General features: G+C 38.9%; 1 protein-coding gene across 1 annotated transcript; it reads right to left on the bottom strand.

Annotated features, from left to right (window-relative positions):
• Positions 1-277: 277 nt before the first annotated feature.
• Positions 278-10808, bottom strand: MPC1 (mitochondrial pyruvate carrier 1). The gene is made up of 4 exons (XM_060753716.2): positions 10538-10808; positions 5295-5391; positions 1964-2096; positions 278-1797 (listed from the first exon to the last, which is right to left on the bottom strand). The coding sequence occupies exons 1-4, from the start codon at positions 10610-10612 to the stop codon at positions 1779-1781; spliced, it is 324 nt and encodes a 107-aa protein (XP_060609699.1). The 5' UTR covers positions 10613-10808; the 3' UTR covers positions 278-1778.
• Positions 10809-13518: the final 2710 nt, after the last annotated feature.

Below are 13518 nucleotides of genomic sequence, written 5' to 3'. Positions count from 1 at the left end.
TAAGGATCAGGTTCCTTTTTTTTTATTAAAAATGGTTTGAGAACAGCTGATGTGGCCTCAGTTTTTTTAAAGATTCCACTTAAAGCCATAGACTGATACCATAGGGGTGGTAATAATATAGCCCTCCATCTAATGGATTACAACTTCCAGACTTTTTCACCAATGGCAATGCTGACCAGCACAGTTGAAATCCAACAACATGTCGAGAACCACATGATTCTCACTCCTTTATATCTACAAGACACAATAAGAACAAAAAGGACCCAAATACAGTAAGGAATTGTGAAAGAGCATTTACATTTCAGATAATCAGAATTATCAGTATTTTGCATAACTTCTTGTCTTTATCCATACATTTTTTTTCATTGTACCCAACACAGACCAACAGAACCCGCCTCACATTGATCAATTAGCAGAAAGAGAGGAGACGTGTGTTTTTTTACTAATATATTAATATTATCTTGAGATTATTACAACTCAAATGGAAATCAGATATGCAAAGTCCCATCCTTCATAGATTCATCATCTATCTTTGTACAACCCAATAATGCAAGTTAGGTAACATTTTTCTTAATAGTGTTGAAAATGATCATTACAAAAGTCCTTCAAAATTGTTTTATTGCCAATAGTTTGATTAAAATCTTCAAATTGTAACTTCTCCCCAGTGGGAATGGTTACTGCCCCAGAGTTGTTGCCTTAAAAATACAACCATTATATACAGTCTAGTTGTTCTTTTATGCTAGCTAATGTAGCAAAAGTGGGCAAAAAGAAAATGAATAAATGCTTGTCTTCAGAAATGTCCAGTTAAATGCACAATATCCTTCAGATATATCTGCCCAGAGGTCTTAAATTTATGAAGTGCTTTCGTTACTGCTTTTTTACCACAGCATTTCTAGGAAAATATTTGACAAATAATATGGATTTCACACACTGGTATGAATGTAAGGTCCACAACATGTAACTAATGGGAGAGTTGAGATGAAATGTCAAGATTGACACAGCATATGCTCAGTGCAATGCAGAACTGTTCTCTTTCTGCCAAGGTCTCTGAAAAGGTGTGCAAGACTCTTCTGTAATACCAACATGCAAATTCCTTGTTCAAATGGTTAATTCACACAAAAGTGGTATTTCAGACCAAAATGTCAGATTTTAGAAAAGCAGGCTGTGTGAAAGTATAACTGAAGTACAGCCACACAGCAGGCTTGAGCAACACGGGGAGGGAGTAGTTTAAACCAACATAGCCACTGTTACAGATTTTGCCCTTTCCATTTGGTTTTATGAGGGTAGGGGAATATAACATTAAGCAAGTATTTACCCACTTTCAGTCAGCGGAAAAGTGCTGAAGAGGAGGATGGATGTACCATTTAACTAGAAACATGTTCAGGAATGGAGGGCCCTGAATGCAAGTACTGTAATATAGTATACAATTTCAATGCATTTAAGGAGGCAGAACCAGAATTACCAAGTACATTTGTGCGCATGGCTGTCAAATATCCATAATGAAGTTCTTCCATCTTTCAATAATTCAGAAAGGCTGGCATGTGCATGGCTTGAAAAATCTCAAATATAAAGATTTAGTACTTGTAAGGCAGCAAACTGATGTAGTGTTTAAACTGCTTTTCAGCACTTTTAAAAAGTTGAATTATAAAATGTAATGTGGAATATTAGCACAGACGTTTTCACGGGATGATGGTGATGTAAAACTACCAGATGTGGATGGCAAAGACCTTTCTTGGTTATAATTAGGAGCACCTTTTCCATTTTCTCTTCTTAAATGCTCAGTTCTTTTTTTCCAGGCTGCCAGAAAGAGAGAAAGAAAGGACATGAAAGGGGGGGGGGGGGATTGAATAATATTCTCCAACTAACCAGGAGCTAAACGATTATGAATATAACAATACTGTAAGATGGAAACAATTTCATTTGTCCCCTTTGATTTTAATGTCACATTTCAAAGTTTACCTACTTGTATTTAATCAATCGTCCTCCTTGAATAAGTTGTGCGAACTCATTAGTAAAGTGACAGGCAAACAGCAACCAGTTCCTGGGTTGCACCTTATATGCAAACCTCATGAAGGTCAATGAGTAGCAGCAAAGTGCTGTAAAAGCAAGATTGACAAGATTAAGGGGATTCACGAACTAAAACTGTGCTTTCCATTTTATTACATTCTTAACCAATATTCAGTTTATTACTCTGAAGTAGCTATACTTGATTTGCCCTTTTATTTTATATAAATATAATTGTTATATTTGTACACTTTCCATTGGATTGGAACCCAATTATCACCATCACCAGGAGCTATAATAAAATGTTACATTTTATCTTCAAATCCTAGCAAGAGTGTTTCTCTTCAGGATTCCTGTCTTACCTTTCTCCAATATGCTATAACGTTTAAGTCTGTCTTACCCTTCTCCAATATGCTATAACTTTTAAGGATTTCAAGCAAGACATTCTATTTTATACTTGTCAATTTTATTTTCTATGCATTCAGCATTTTGTGGGTATGCATTTTCTAATACTATTTATTAGAAATTCTCAGTTAGCTTTACAATTTTATGAATGGCCCCATTAGTAAATGTATAGCTGTATAATGAAATCTTTTATAAAAGCATATAGGTGATGGGTTGGAATTCCCATTAGCCTGGTTAAGCTGCAACTAGATCTGCCTGGATTGGAAGTTATAATGACACGGTTCTCTGGGTGTGGCTGGATTCTCATCATCCTGTATCAGACCTCTCCCCCAAATCTCACCAAATTATTAAGTTGGATCATGAAGGGTAATACTACTATACAATATCCCAGAATACTTGTAGGGTATCGGAACAAACACAAAACAATCTATGTGTAATATCAAAGTGTAAAATCAAAAGAGCATACAGTATGCAAAATCACCAGTACATAGCTCAATTCAGTGGCACAAAGCAAAATCAAAAGGAGCAACCGCTCTCAAACTTAACAGTTCTAGGTCTGAATAAGGGTTCCACTGTATATAGGCTTCAGGGATACATTCAGTGAATTTTTTCACTGAATGGATCATGAAGGGTATCTGTACTAAGTTTGATACAGACCCATTGTAGATAGGATTCATATAGCTTTCCACCTGGAAGCTACAAGATGTAGAGCTTTTTCGACCTATGCTCCAATTCTGTGGAACTAATTGCCTCCATACATTACAGCAATGTCGGAGTTGCGACCTTTTGTAAAGGAACTCAAGACTTGGCTGTGTGGTTGTGCATTTAAGTAATCAGATCTAATTTGCCAAATAGTCACTGTTGAATGTTTTTATGTTGAATGTTTTTATATTGTGTAAATGCTATTTTAGATTGCAAGTCGCTCGGAGCACCTTGGTGGAGAGCGACTAATTAAGAAATTAAGTGAAGTGAAGATGTGCCTGGCTCCAACTCCCACCATCCTATATCAGTTCACCAAATGCCAACAGTATTTTATGCTTGATTGTGTAGGACATGTGAGCCAAGTTTGATACAGATCCATTGTCAAGGGGATTAATACGATTCTGTTGGTGTGGCTGGACTACAAGTCCCACTATCCATTATCAATTCCTCACATCCCCCAACCCCCAAGTATTTTAAGTTGGATGATGATAGGTATGTATACCAAGTTTGGTAAAGCTCCATCAAGCCATGCAGGAGCCTTTGTGGTATAAACTACCCAACATTTACATACACATATTTTATATAGAGGGATGAGACTCAACATTCTGTTACTATGGAGCATGTTGCATCCTCATTGGGATGCTGGCATTAATGTTTTCAGGAGCATTATGGAGAGATTTATATTACTGTGATTATCTGATGAAATGATGTGTAGATTAGCTGTTTAGCAAATCTAGTTCCCATTACTAGTCTCACAATTTCAATATATAAGTCAGCTGTGATTCTGGTCTGTGGCATCTACTCATCTGATGTAAGCATGCAGCATTTTCACTTTTTTTTAAAAAAAGAGTATTATAATAACATTTCTGAAACTCAACCATAAAGGGAATTAATAATCATTTTTCAGGGTTTTTTTTTAAAGGCGAAAAGATCCAAACAAAATTGTTCCTAGAGAAAATAAAAGATGGGAATGTACATCCTGGTACTTCAGATGCTTAATCTGACAGTCACAGACAGGAATGGAGAGCCACATAATGATGATGATAATAAGAAATTTTTTTTGTATTCCACCCTATCTCCCCAAGGGGACTCAGGGTGGATTCCAACATAAACGGCAAATATTAAATACCTCCATAAAAACCCACAGAAACTGACCCCCCACATATGAAAGTAACATTAAGACCTAACATCATCTTGAAACCTAACATCAGTAAATTAAACCTAATATCAATAAATTAAACTCCACATAGACAGCAATATTATATTGACATAAAATCTGAACAAACATCCATAATTAATTTACAACAGCCAACTAGTGTTCACAGATACTTTAGGGCTGCACAACCTCAGTAGAATTTTTATTTTTAATAGAGTAATGTTTCATCAATTAATTATTGGACTCCACTTTTAAAAAAGAGTTTTGTAGCATGAGGACTATTCAAGTACTGTAACAGAAGTGGAGCTCCTTTTATTTACATCTGCTCAGACACACAGAACTACAGAATCAACTCATTTCCGCAAACAGCTGAAGCACACAGGATACCATTTCAGCTTTTTCCTAATAATGACCTCACACCTCACATTTGTTGGGAATTTATGACACTGTCAAACCTATATGGCAGGCACTCTCAAACTGTGATTCTCCAGCTGTTTGGGCCTCCAACTCCCAGAAGCCCTAACGAGCTTGTTCAACTGCCAAGAATTCAGGGAGTTGAAGGCCCAAACAGCTGGAGGGTCGTAGTTTGAGGATGCCTGCTATATGGTTTTCATAAGCATCCAAAACACCTTTAACATTGCCATAAAACTTAAGGACAGCATGTAATTATGGCCCTCTCTACATGCTATCTTCATGTAAATTGTTCTGTACAACTACTGGTGGTATGGAGGAGCATCACTATTAGGGTTTAATGGAACATCATGAGCAGAGGTCAAACTCTGTCCTCTTGTAAGTTAGATAGTATGAATATGAACATATGTGTAGTTGAACATGAGAGTATAGACTGTGGTTCTTGACTGCCCCACCATTATATGGCCCTATGGTGTAAAAATGTAGTCAATTCTGTTGGATGTGTCTATTTCAACATAGTGAAATTTAAATACTATTAAATGTAGCAAACAAATATACATTTGACCTGTCTCTAGGAACTACTCAATGCATTCCAAGGTCAGATTTTACTACTTGCCAAATGTCATTCGTCCACTGATGATCTCTGGTGATTTCTTCATGTCGTTGATAGCAGCAATAGGCAGCCCCCAGTTAGCTACTGGTCCCCAAAAGTGCTGTAAAATATAGAGAAGTGAGGAAGCTTTTTCCCATGCTGAGTCTTAGTTTTAGCTAGGCTTTCAAATGGCAAAACTAATTCTAGCATGAAGCATCTTTAGTTTTATTATACGCAACCAAAACAGGTTATAGTAAAAAAAAAAAAATCAACAATACACAAATGATACAATAAAGGGTAAGATTATAAGGTTTACACTTTTTAATGTAAGAAATGCAATACACAAAACACAAAAGCTACAGATATATTTACTAAGTCCACATTTCTTTTAAGAAATATTCTTATCTCCATTATGAGTGATTCTGTGTTTGATTGCTTTCACTGCAAATCTAGATAAATTATTGAGTTCTGATGTAATGAGGCTAGACATAAAGTATAATACTTATCCCTATTGTTGAGTTACACTCTGAACTTATATCTTAGAATTTAATGTTATTTACTATGCCCTCTCTCATTTAGTTTTCATAAATACAGAGCAGTTTTTCTCTGGCAATGTTCTTATACTTACCTTAAAGCAGGGGTTCGCAACCTGTGTGTCCCCAGATATTTTGGCCTACAACTTCCAGAAAACCCAGCCAGTTTACCAGCTGTTAGGATTTCTGGGAGTTGAAGGCCAAAACATCTGAGTAACCACTGGTGGAAAACCATTGCCTTAAAGTAAGTTTTATAGCCTGAAAGCACAAGGCTGTAAATGAATTGTCGAGAAAAGGTTAGGCAATCTCTCAAATATTTCTCTTCACAGTAGCTTTTTTTTTTAAAAGGCAAACTGGAAGAGAGTTTAGGTATTCAAATTACTTTTATCTTATAGGCTGCAAAATGATAAAAATGCACAGCTAAAACCAGTCATGCAACATGCTCTTTCCTCTCAAGTCAGACGCCAGAGATCATTTCAAGATGTTTTTAAGAACCTGGTATATTCCTTACTACTCTTGGGCAAATTAAAAACAATAAGATTTTTAAAAAATACATACACCACCTAACTCACTCAAAAACAGCAAAACAAAAATGTGATGACAATTGAAGTAGTCAAAGCTGTTACTACTTTTTAAAAAATTAAGACATTTAGTACTTTCTTTTATGATTTGTTGAACACTGGCAAGTGAAAATAGTAAGCACTAAACATCAGCAACGTTCTCTGTTCACAAGACAATGGTTAAAAAGCAAGTAAGCAATTATGGAAATCTCATAAAAGAATGAATAGGTGAGTTATAAGGTGATAAGTTTGTTATAAAGGATCAGAAAAATGAATAACATCCCAGCGTGAGTGTGTTTTTGGATCAATCCATAACTATTTAACAACAATAATTACATATAGATAAAGGAAGGAAAGAGATAGTGCCTTACCGTACTGTTATGAAAAGCCATAATGGTTCAAGATGTAAGGGAATGCATGAAAGAGAAAAAAAAAATAGTATTTTGCTTTAATGGAATAAAACATAGTGGAAATATTAGTAATTCCAGAAACATGAGTGTACATACTCTCTGAAAAAGAGCAATGTTTATAGACTTCTGTTCCTAAGAAAAGACCACTGAGCATGGTTAAAACAGATATTTGGGAGAAATCAAGAAACATACATCACAAGTTATATTCATATCTGTTACGAACATTTTCAAGCCTTATTGCATGTGCCCACAAAAGTGTATTCATGTCCCTTTTCAAACTTGATTATTGCCTTCCCTCCTGATGTGATTAATGCACTTGAAAGTGCTACATGGTGCAGGATAGGGTTATATCACATGGAAGCAGTCTCAAGTTTCTGAAAAATGAATATTAAGCAAAATCTTGGGATTTCTCACTGTAGAACCTCAAATTTCTTATTTGCTGTTATGAGACTGAAAAGAGAACCAACTAAGGAGCTGAGGTAAACCACAGATAATCTAGTTACAAGAGGGGAAACACAGTAATGCTGGCAGGAAAAGAGTTAGATCTCTAAAAGAAGTGTTTCTACATTTTTTCCCTTTTCACATACTATGGATTCCTAAGAATTGCTTCTGACACTTAAGGGACTCTGTAGAATCTTTGAGACTGAAAAAAGAGCTTATAGCATAACCTTTCATAGACATAAAGTGCATCTACACTGCAGAATTAATGTAGTTTTTACATAATTTAAACTACCATTGTACTCGGGTTTCACAATGTCTTTAGATTTTTCTGTCAAACAATATGGGTGCCTTACCAAACTACAACTTCTATGGTTTGATCAAATGAACCATAGTTGTTAAACTGGATTAAAACTGCATCCATTCCACAATGTAGATGCACCCATTGTCTATTACAGTGTTTCACAAACTGTGCTCCTCCAGGTATTTACCAGCTATTAGGAACAGTGGGAGCTGAAGTCCAAAACATCTGGAGGAGCACAGTTTGAGAAACTCTGGTCTATGAAAACATATGCAGCAATTTCTCAGCCACAAAGATGCCACAAAATCCCCTTGAATACTCATATTCCAGACTAATATGGCCATATCTTTGAATGAAATGCAGGCTTCTGGTACACTGTGGAAAACTATACCAGGATCCTGAAGCAAGACAAGGAAATAATTTAATCTCATGGGTTCTCAAGGAAGTATACATATATTTTTCACTCATATAAGACATTTATGAACCCAAGTCAGAAAACTATGACCAAAGAAGTCATAAACCTTCGAGAATGTAAAAAGGTAAACAATGGTGTCAGAAACTTCAGAGCATTAAGTATACTTTGCATTTTAAGATGCTGAAGATTTAAAACACAATACATGGAAAACCCTGAATCAGAAATTCTCAAAACAGAACAGTCACTGGTAGCACCTGCTAGGAAGTGTCTTAGTAACAAAATGCACAAATAATGATGCAAAAGGGGGAAAATAAAGCCAAATAAGTAGCACGATGAATTGAGAAATAATTCAATACAGAACTACCAGTAGTGACATGGAGATTGCTTCCTTCTTTATCAAATCTCTGGTTTAAAGCATTTTAAATTATGAAAAAGATGCCAATTTTACAAGCTGCTTTTTCTTCTGCAATTTACAGAAGGTTTAGTAAAGAACCTTGGTGTCACTTTCAAATTCTTTCTCAACAACATCATGTTTAGACATGCTTGAACCCAACTGTATCACAGTTAAGAGAACAGATTATCTAGCATTATAATTAGGGAAAAATGTACATGTAGTCCCTGAGTTATAAGCATCTGACTTATAGTTACAAACTGGGGTGAGACAACTACAAGTGAGAGAAATCTACCCCTAGAAAGAGAAATCGCTTCTGAAAGTGTTGTCATGGGGAAAAGGTGTCTCCACTGAAGTTTTCTCACCAATCCTTGTTTCCACAACAAGCCTTTTTTTTTCAAAATCCAATTAGCACAGGGACAGAAGTGAGGTGAAATATTCTGAACAAGGGGTACAGACAGAAAAACAAACACCACAGGGATGTTATACTACCCAAATCTCTGTCTCTGTCTCTCTCTCTCTATATATATATATGGCTGGAGTTACACTTAACAAATGTTTCTGACTTTTCTGACTTACAAACAAAATCAACTTCAGAACAAACCTACAAACCTATCTTGTTCATAACCTGGGAACTGCCTGTACTACAATCTTCAATTGGATATATTTCTCTTTTATGGAAAAAATGATTCTTAGTCCTAAATACATTTTCTGACCTTTTGTTTTTGTCCACTGCATATGACCTTTCCTAGAAGTCAAATGTCTTTCTTCTGTTGAAAAAACAACATTCCTACCAGTCATGGCAGTACAGAAAGATTTCACCATTCAGACTTGCTCAATTTCCTGAAGTAATGTATGTCTTCATGTAGTGCAAACAGAATAGTTAGAAGTAGAACAGGACAGGGCACGGGAAGATATATCTGGTGATATTCCCTCTTCTGCTCAATTAATAAATATACAGGACAGGCCCGTAGCCAGGATTTTGATTCGGGGGGTGCTGAGTTTGACTGGGGGGGGGGGGCTGAGTTTGAAACCTTTTGTATCGTTACCCCAATACCCCCATGCATATGGGATATATTGAGCATGGTGATCAGATCATGATATCAATAAACTTAACAGTTTAAATAATGTACCAGTAAGGCCTTCTCGCGGACCACTCTGAGAATTTCGGGGGGGGGGGGGCTGAAGCCCCTCAAGCTCCTCCCCCTGGCTACATGCCTGATACAGGAGTCTTGCGCTCTTTTGCTGAGAAAGCTTAAAGACCCTTTAAAACGACAGGTCCCATGATCCCACAGCACCGAGCTGTAGTCGTTAGTTATACTGTTGTCAAGCTACAGTGTAGAGATGCACTTGTGTCTACATTGTGGAATTAATGTAGTTTGACACCACTTTAGCTGCCGTGACACAATGTGATGGAATTATGACAGTTATGTTTGCGCTCTTTGGCAGAGAAAACTGAAGACCATGTAAAACTATAACTCCCTTGATTCTGCAGCATTGAGCCGTAGCAGTTAAAGTGGCATCAAAATGCATTAATTCTATAGTGTAGATCAGGCATGGGCAAGCTGTTTTGGACTTCAATTCCCACAATTCCTAACAGCCTGCTAGGAATTGTGGGCGTTGAAGTCCAAAACATCCAGAGGGCTGAAGTTTGCCAATGCCTGGTGTAGATGCAACTCTAGGACCCTGGAAGCCAAGGTCCAAATAACCACGGAGGCTGGATCCGTCCTGCCATATAATCCAGTTCCAATAAAATAATCTGGATTCAGAAACTGCATTAAATGGCAGTGTAGATGGGGCCTGCGTGACCTTGGGCAAATCACACTCCCTCATCCTCAGAGGGCAACGGTCAACAAATCTCTCTCAGGAATTCCCACAAAAACTTGTTCTTTGGGTTGCCATACACTGGGAACGACTTGAACGCACACAACAACAAGAAAACAACAGCTTGTTCTGCTGAGAGCAAAAGCAAAGCCAGGGAGAAAACCCGTGTGAATCCGTACTTTTACAAAACATGGAACATGCGACGGGGAGGCGGCCGTTCGAGGAACATATCTAATTAAAGTTTATTTATTCCATGGCTTTATTGGTTGTCCTCCCCACGCGGGGACTCAAGGCGGTGGGCAACAAAGGCGAGGCCTCCTTCAGGACCAGGGCTAGCTGGGGGGAGGGGAGGGAAGGCCCGAGCGAGGGGGGGGGGGGCTTTCCCGCTCTCCTACCGACCTCATGAGGTAGTCCCTGAAGTCCTTGCTGCGCACATAATCCGCGGCTTTCCGCGCCAGCGCCGCCGCCATGGCGGACGAAGGCTGAGGGCAGCGGCCGGAGGGGAAAACACAAGGCCCGGACGCAGCCCGACGCCACCGACGCCGCCGCTGCTGCTGCTACTGCCAATGACAAACTCCTCAACCGCTGTCACCACAGAGGAGAACGCTTCACGACCCCGCCCGGCTTCTGCTTTACGACAACGTCCCCGTTTCCATGGTAGCGCCGCCGCCTCCTATTAGCGACTCTTCTTTTTCCAGAGGGAGGGGGCGGTGATGGAGGAGGAATGCCGTAAAATGAACCTTATCCATGTCGCAAAATTCAAAGCCATTATTCTTTTTCCCCTCCCGCCTCTTACGTAAAAGTGGTTCGCGTTTCTTTGAGCCGCGATTGGTTGCGCGTGAGGAGCTGAGCGTTTCTTATTGGTGCGCAGCGGTGGCCTGCCCTGCCCGTCTAGACGCCCCGCCCATCGTTGTCAGTCAAGGGCAAGAAGAACGGCAAGAGTTGTTGGTAGTCGCAGGAAGACAAAGGGTGTATCACAACCTGTGGGTCACCAGATGTTTTTGGATTTCTGGGAGTTGTAGGCCAAAACACCTGGGGATACACAGGTTGAGAATCACTAGGTTAAACCCACCTTGACAGCCTTCAGGAAGAGTCTAAAAACCTGACTGTTAAGATTTTATTCTACCCCTTTTAAGTTGGCCCAGCCTGCCGTGAACATTTTATTTTATTTTTTCTTCCTTTTATTTTGTTTCTTGTATTTGATTTTGTACTAATTTGTTTGTTTACATTTCATTTGAGGTTATTATTTGCTGTATGTACTTCATTTGATTTGATGCAATTGTTCGGGCTTGGCCCCATGTTAGCCGCCCCGAGTTCCCGTTGGGAGTTATTATTATTATTATTATTATTATTATTATTTTACTGACTCAAAAACACAGTATGCCACAGCAAACGAGATCTATATGCTGGATTTCGTATCACAAAATCACAAATCAAACACTTCCCAAACATCTAGGACTGTGTGATGTATTTTCGAATGATGCGTGCAGATACAAGTAAGGTGGCCCTTTGCAGTTGATAGATTGTGATTTTGTCAATGTTTATTGTTTGTCAATGTTTATTGTTTACAAATGCTGGCTGGGATCTTTTGGCACGGCACCCAGTGTGCTGATGACCACTGGGACCACCTGTACTGGTTTATGCCAGAGCCTTTGCAGTTCGATTTTGAGGTCCTGTTGTTTTTCCTCAATGCGACTGTCACCCGACATGGCAACATCAATAATCCAAACTTTTTTCTTTTCCACAATCGTGATGTCTGGTGTATTGTGTTCCAAAACTTTGTCAGTCTGGGTTCGAAAGTCCCACAGTATTTTAGCGTGTTCATTTTCCACTACCTTTGCAGGTTTATGATCCCACCAATTCTTCTTCTTCTTCTTCTTCTTCTTCTTCTTGTGCCGGCAGGACTGTTGACCGACAGGTCAGTGGTTCAAATCCAGAAAGAGTAGGTTGAGCTCCCTCTGTCAGCTCCAGCTCCCCAAGCAGGGGACATAAGAGAAGCCTCCCACAAGGATAGTAAAACATCAAACATCATGGTGTCCCCTGGACAACGTCCTTGCAGACAGCCAATTCTCTCACGCCAGAAGCAACTTGCAATTTCTCAAGTCGCTCCTGACATGGGAAAAAAATGGGGCACATCTACACCGTGCAATTAATGCAGTTCGATACCACTTTAACTGCCATGCTATGGATTCATAGGAGATGTCGTTTTATTTTTAAAAATTTCTGCCAAAGAGTTGCCTTTTTAAACTGGCAGCTCTCGGGATTCTCTAGTATTGAGCCATAGCAGTCAAACTGCATTAAGGAAGGGCCCTTCCACACAGCCATATAACCCAGAATATCGAGGTGGAAAATCGCACAATATCTGCTTTTAACTGATTTATCTGAGTCCACACTGCCATATATTCCAGTTCAAAGGAGATAATGTGGGATTTTATTCAGCTATGTGGAAGGGGCCTAGTTTTACAGCATAGAACAGGCATGGACAAAGTTGGGCCCTTAAGCGGCTGAGGGGGAAAAGGAAGGGACCTGAGGCTGTTAGGAATTGTGGAAGTTGAAGTCCAAAACATCTGGAGGGCCCAACTTTACCCATGCCTGGTAAATGCATGCATTGCTCTTGTAAAAAGGCTAGGTATTGAATGACTTTTAAAAACTTTCAGTTTCAGAGCTGGAGATAATTTTATCTTGAAAAGATTATTCCTAATCTATGCAATCCTTTCTTCCTACATGACTTTTAACCTCCTGCCAAACAGGCAATTGAGTTCGACATCTACTATTTGCTTATAGGAAGGTGAAACGGTAAGACACTCCTTTTTCTGAAAGATAAGATGTTTATGAGGCAGTTTAAGATTGATTCATGTCTGGGCCTTTTTGCAATTCCTAATCAAAGGATATTTATATAATACTGTCTTCCACTATGAGAAAATTTTGGGGGAAAAAGGATAGGAATATGTTTACAGGTCAGATCTTGGGGCATTCCTCCATTCCCCATAAGCACTGTTGCCACAATCTCTTTGTTTATGGAGACAAATAAACCTTTAGCCTAATTTTGTTGGTTGTCACCTTTGGTCCAGTTCCCTTTCGTATATATACACACAAAGACTATTTGAGTCCATGCATAGTGGATTATTAAACTTTAAATCCCCTGGATGACTGAACTGAAAAGTGTAAACATGAATGTCCTCTCCAAAAGTACCGGGATCAAAGGGAAAGTGACAGCTGGTTTCGTAGAGTCAAACTGCCAAGCTCTGAAAAATGACTGACCAGCTACTGGGGTTTAGTTAGTTGGCAATAAAATCCTTGAGTTCTGTACACCTGAAGAATAGTTTCTGTTATTTGCTGCCAAGTTGGTTTCCAGTTACAGGCACCCCCTTCCTCT

This window comes from Anolis sagrei, chromosome 1 (genome assembly GCF_037176765.1).
Source record: "Anolis sagrei isolate rAnoSag1 chromosome 1, rAnoSag1.mat, whole genome shotgun sequence".
Taxonomy (NCBI): domain Eukaryota; kingdom Metazoa; phylum Chordata; class Lepidosauria; order Squamata; family Dactyloidae; genus Anolis; species Anolis sagrei.
The sequence above is the reverse complement of the archived record's forward strand: the minus strand, read 5'-3'. Positions and strand labels throughout refer to the sequence as shown.

Excerpts from the sequence above, each read along its gene's own strand:
- MPC1 (XM_060753716.2), bottom strand. The coding sequence starts at position 10,612 with ATGGCGGCGGCGCTGGCGCGGAAAGCCGCGGATTATGTGCGCAGCAAG. Across the intron at positions 5,392-10,537 it reads GGGACTACCTCATGAGGTCG|CACTTTTGGGGACCAGTAGC; the intron begins GTAGGAGAGCGG and ends TATATTTTACAG. Across the intron at positions 2,097-5,294 it reads CAGTGGACGAATGACATTTG|CACTTTGCTGCTACTCATTG; the intron begins GCAAGTAGTAAA and ends TTGCTTTTACAG.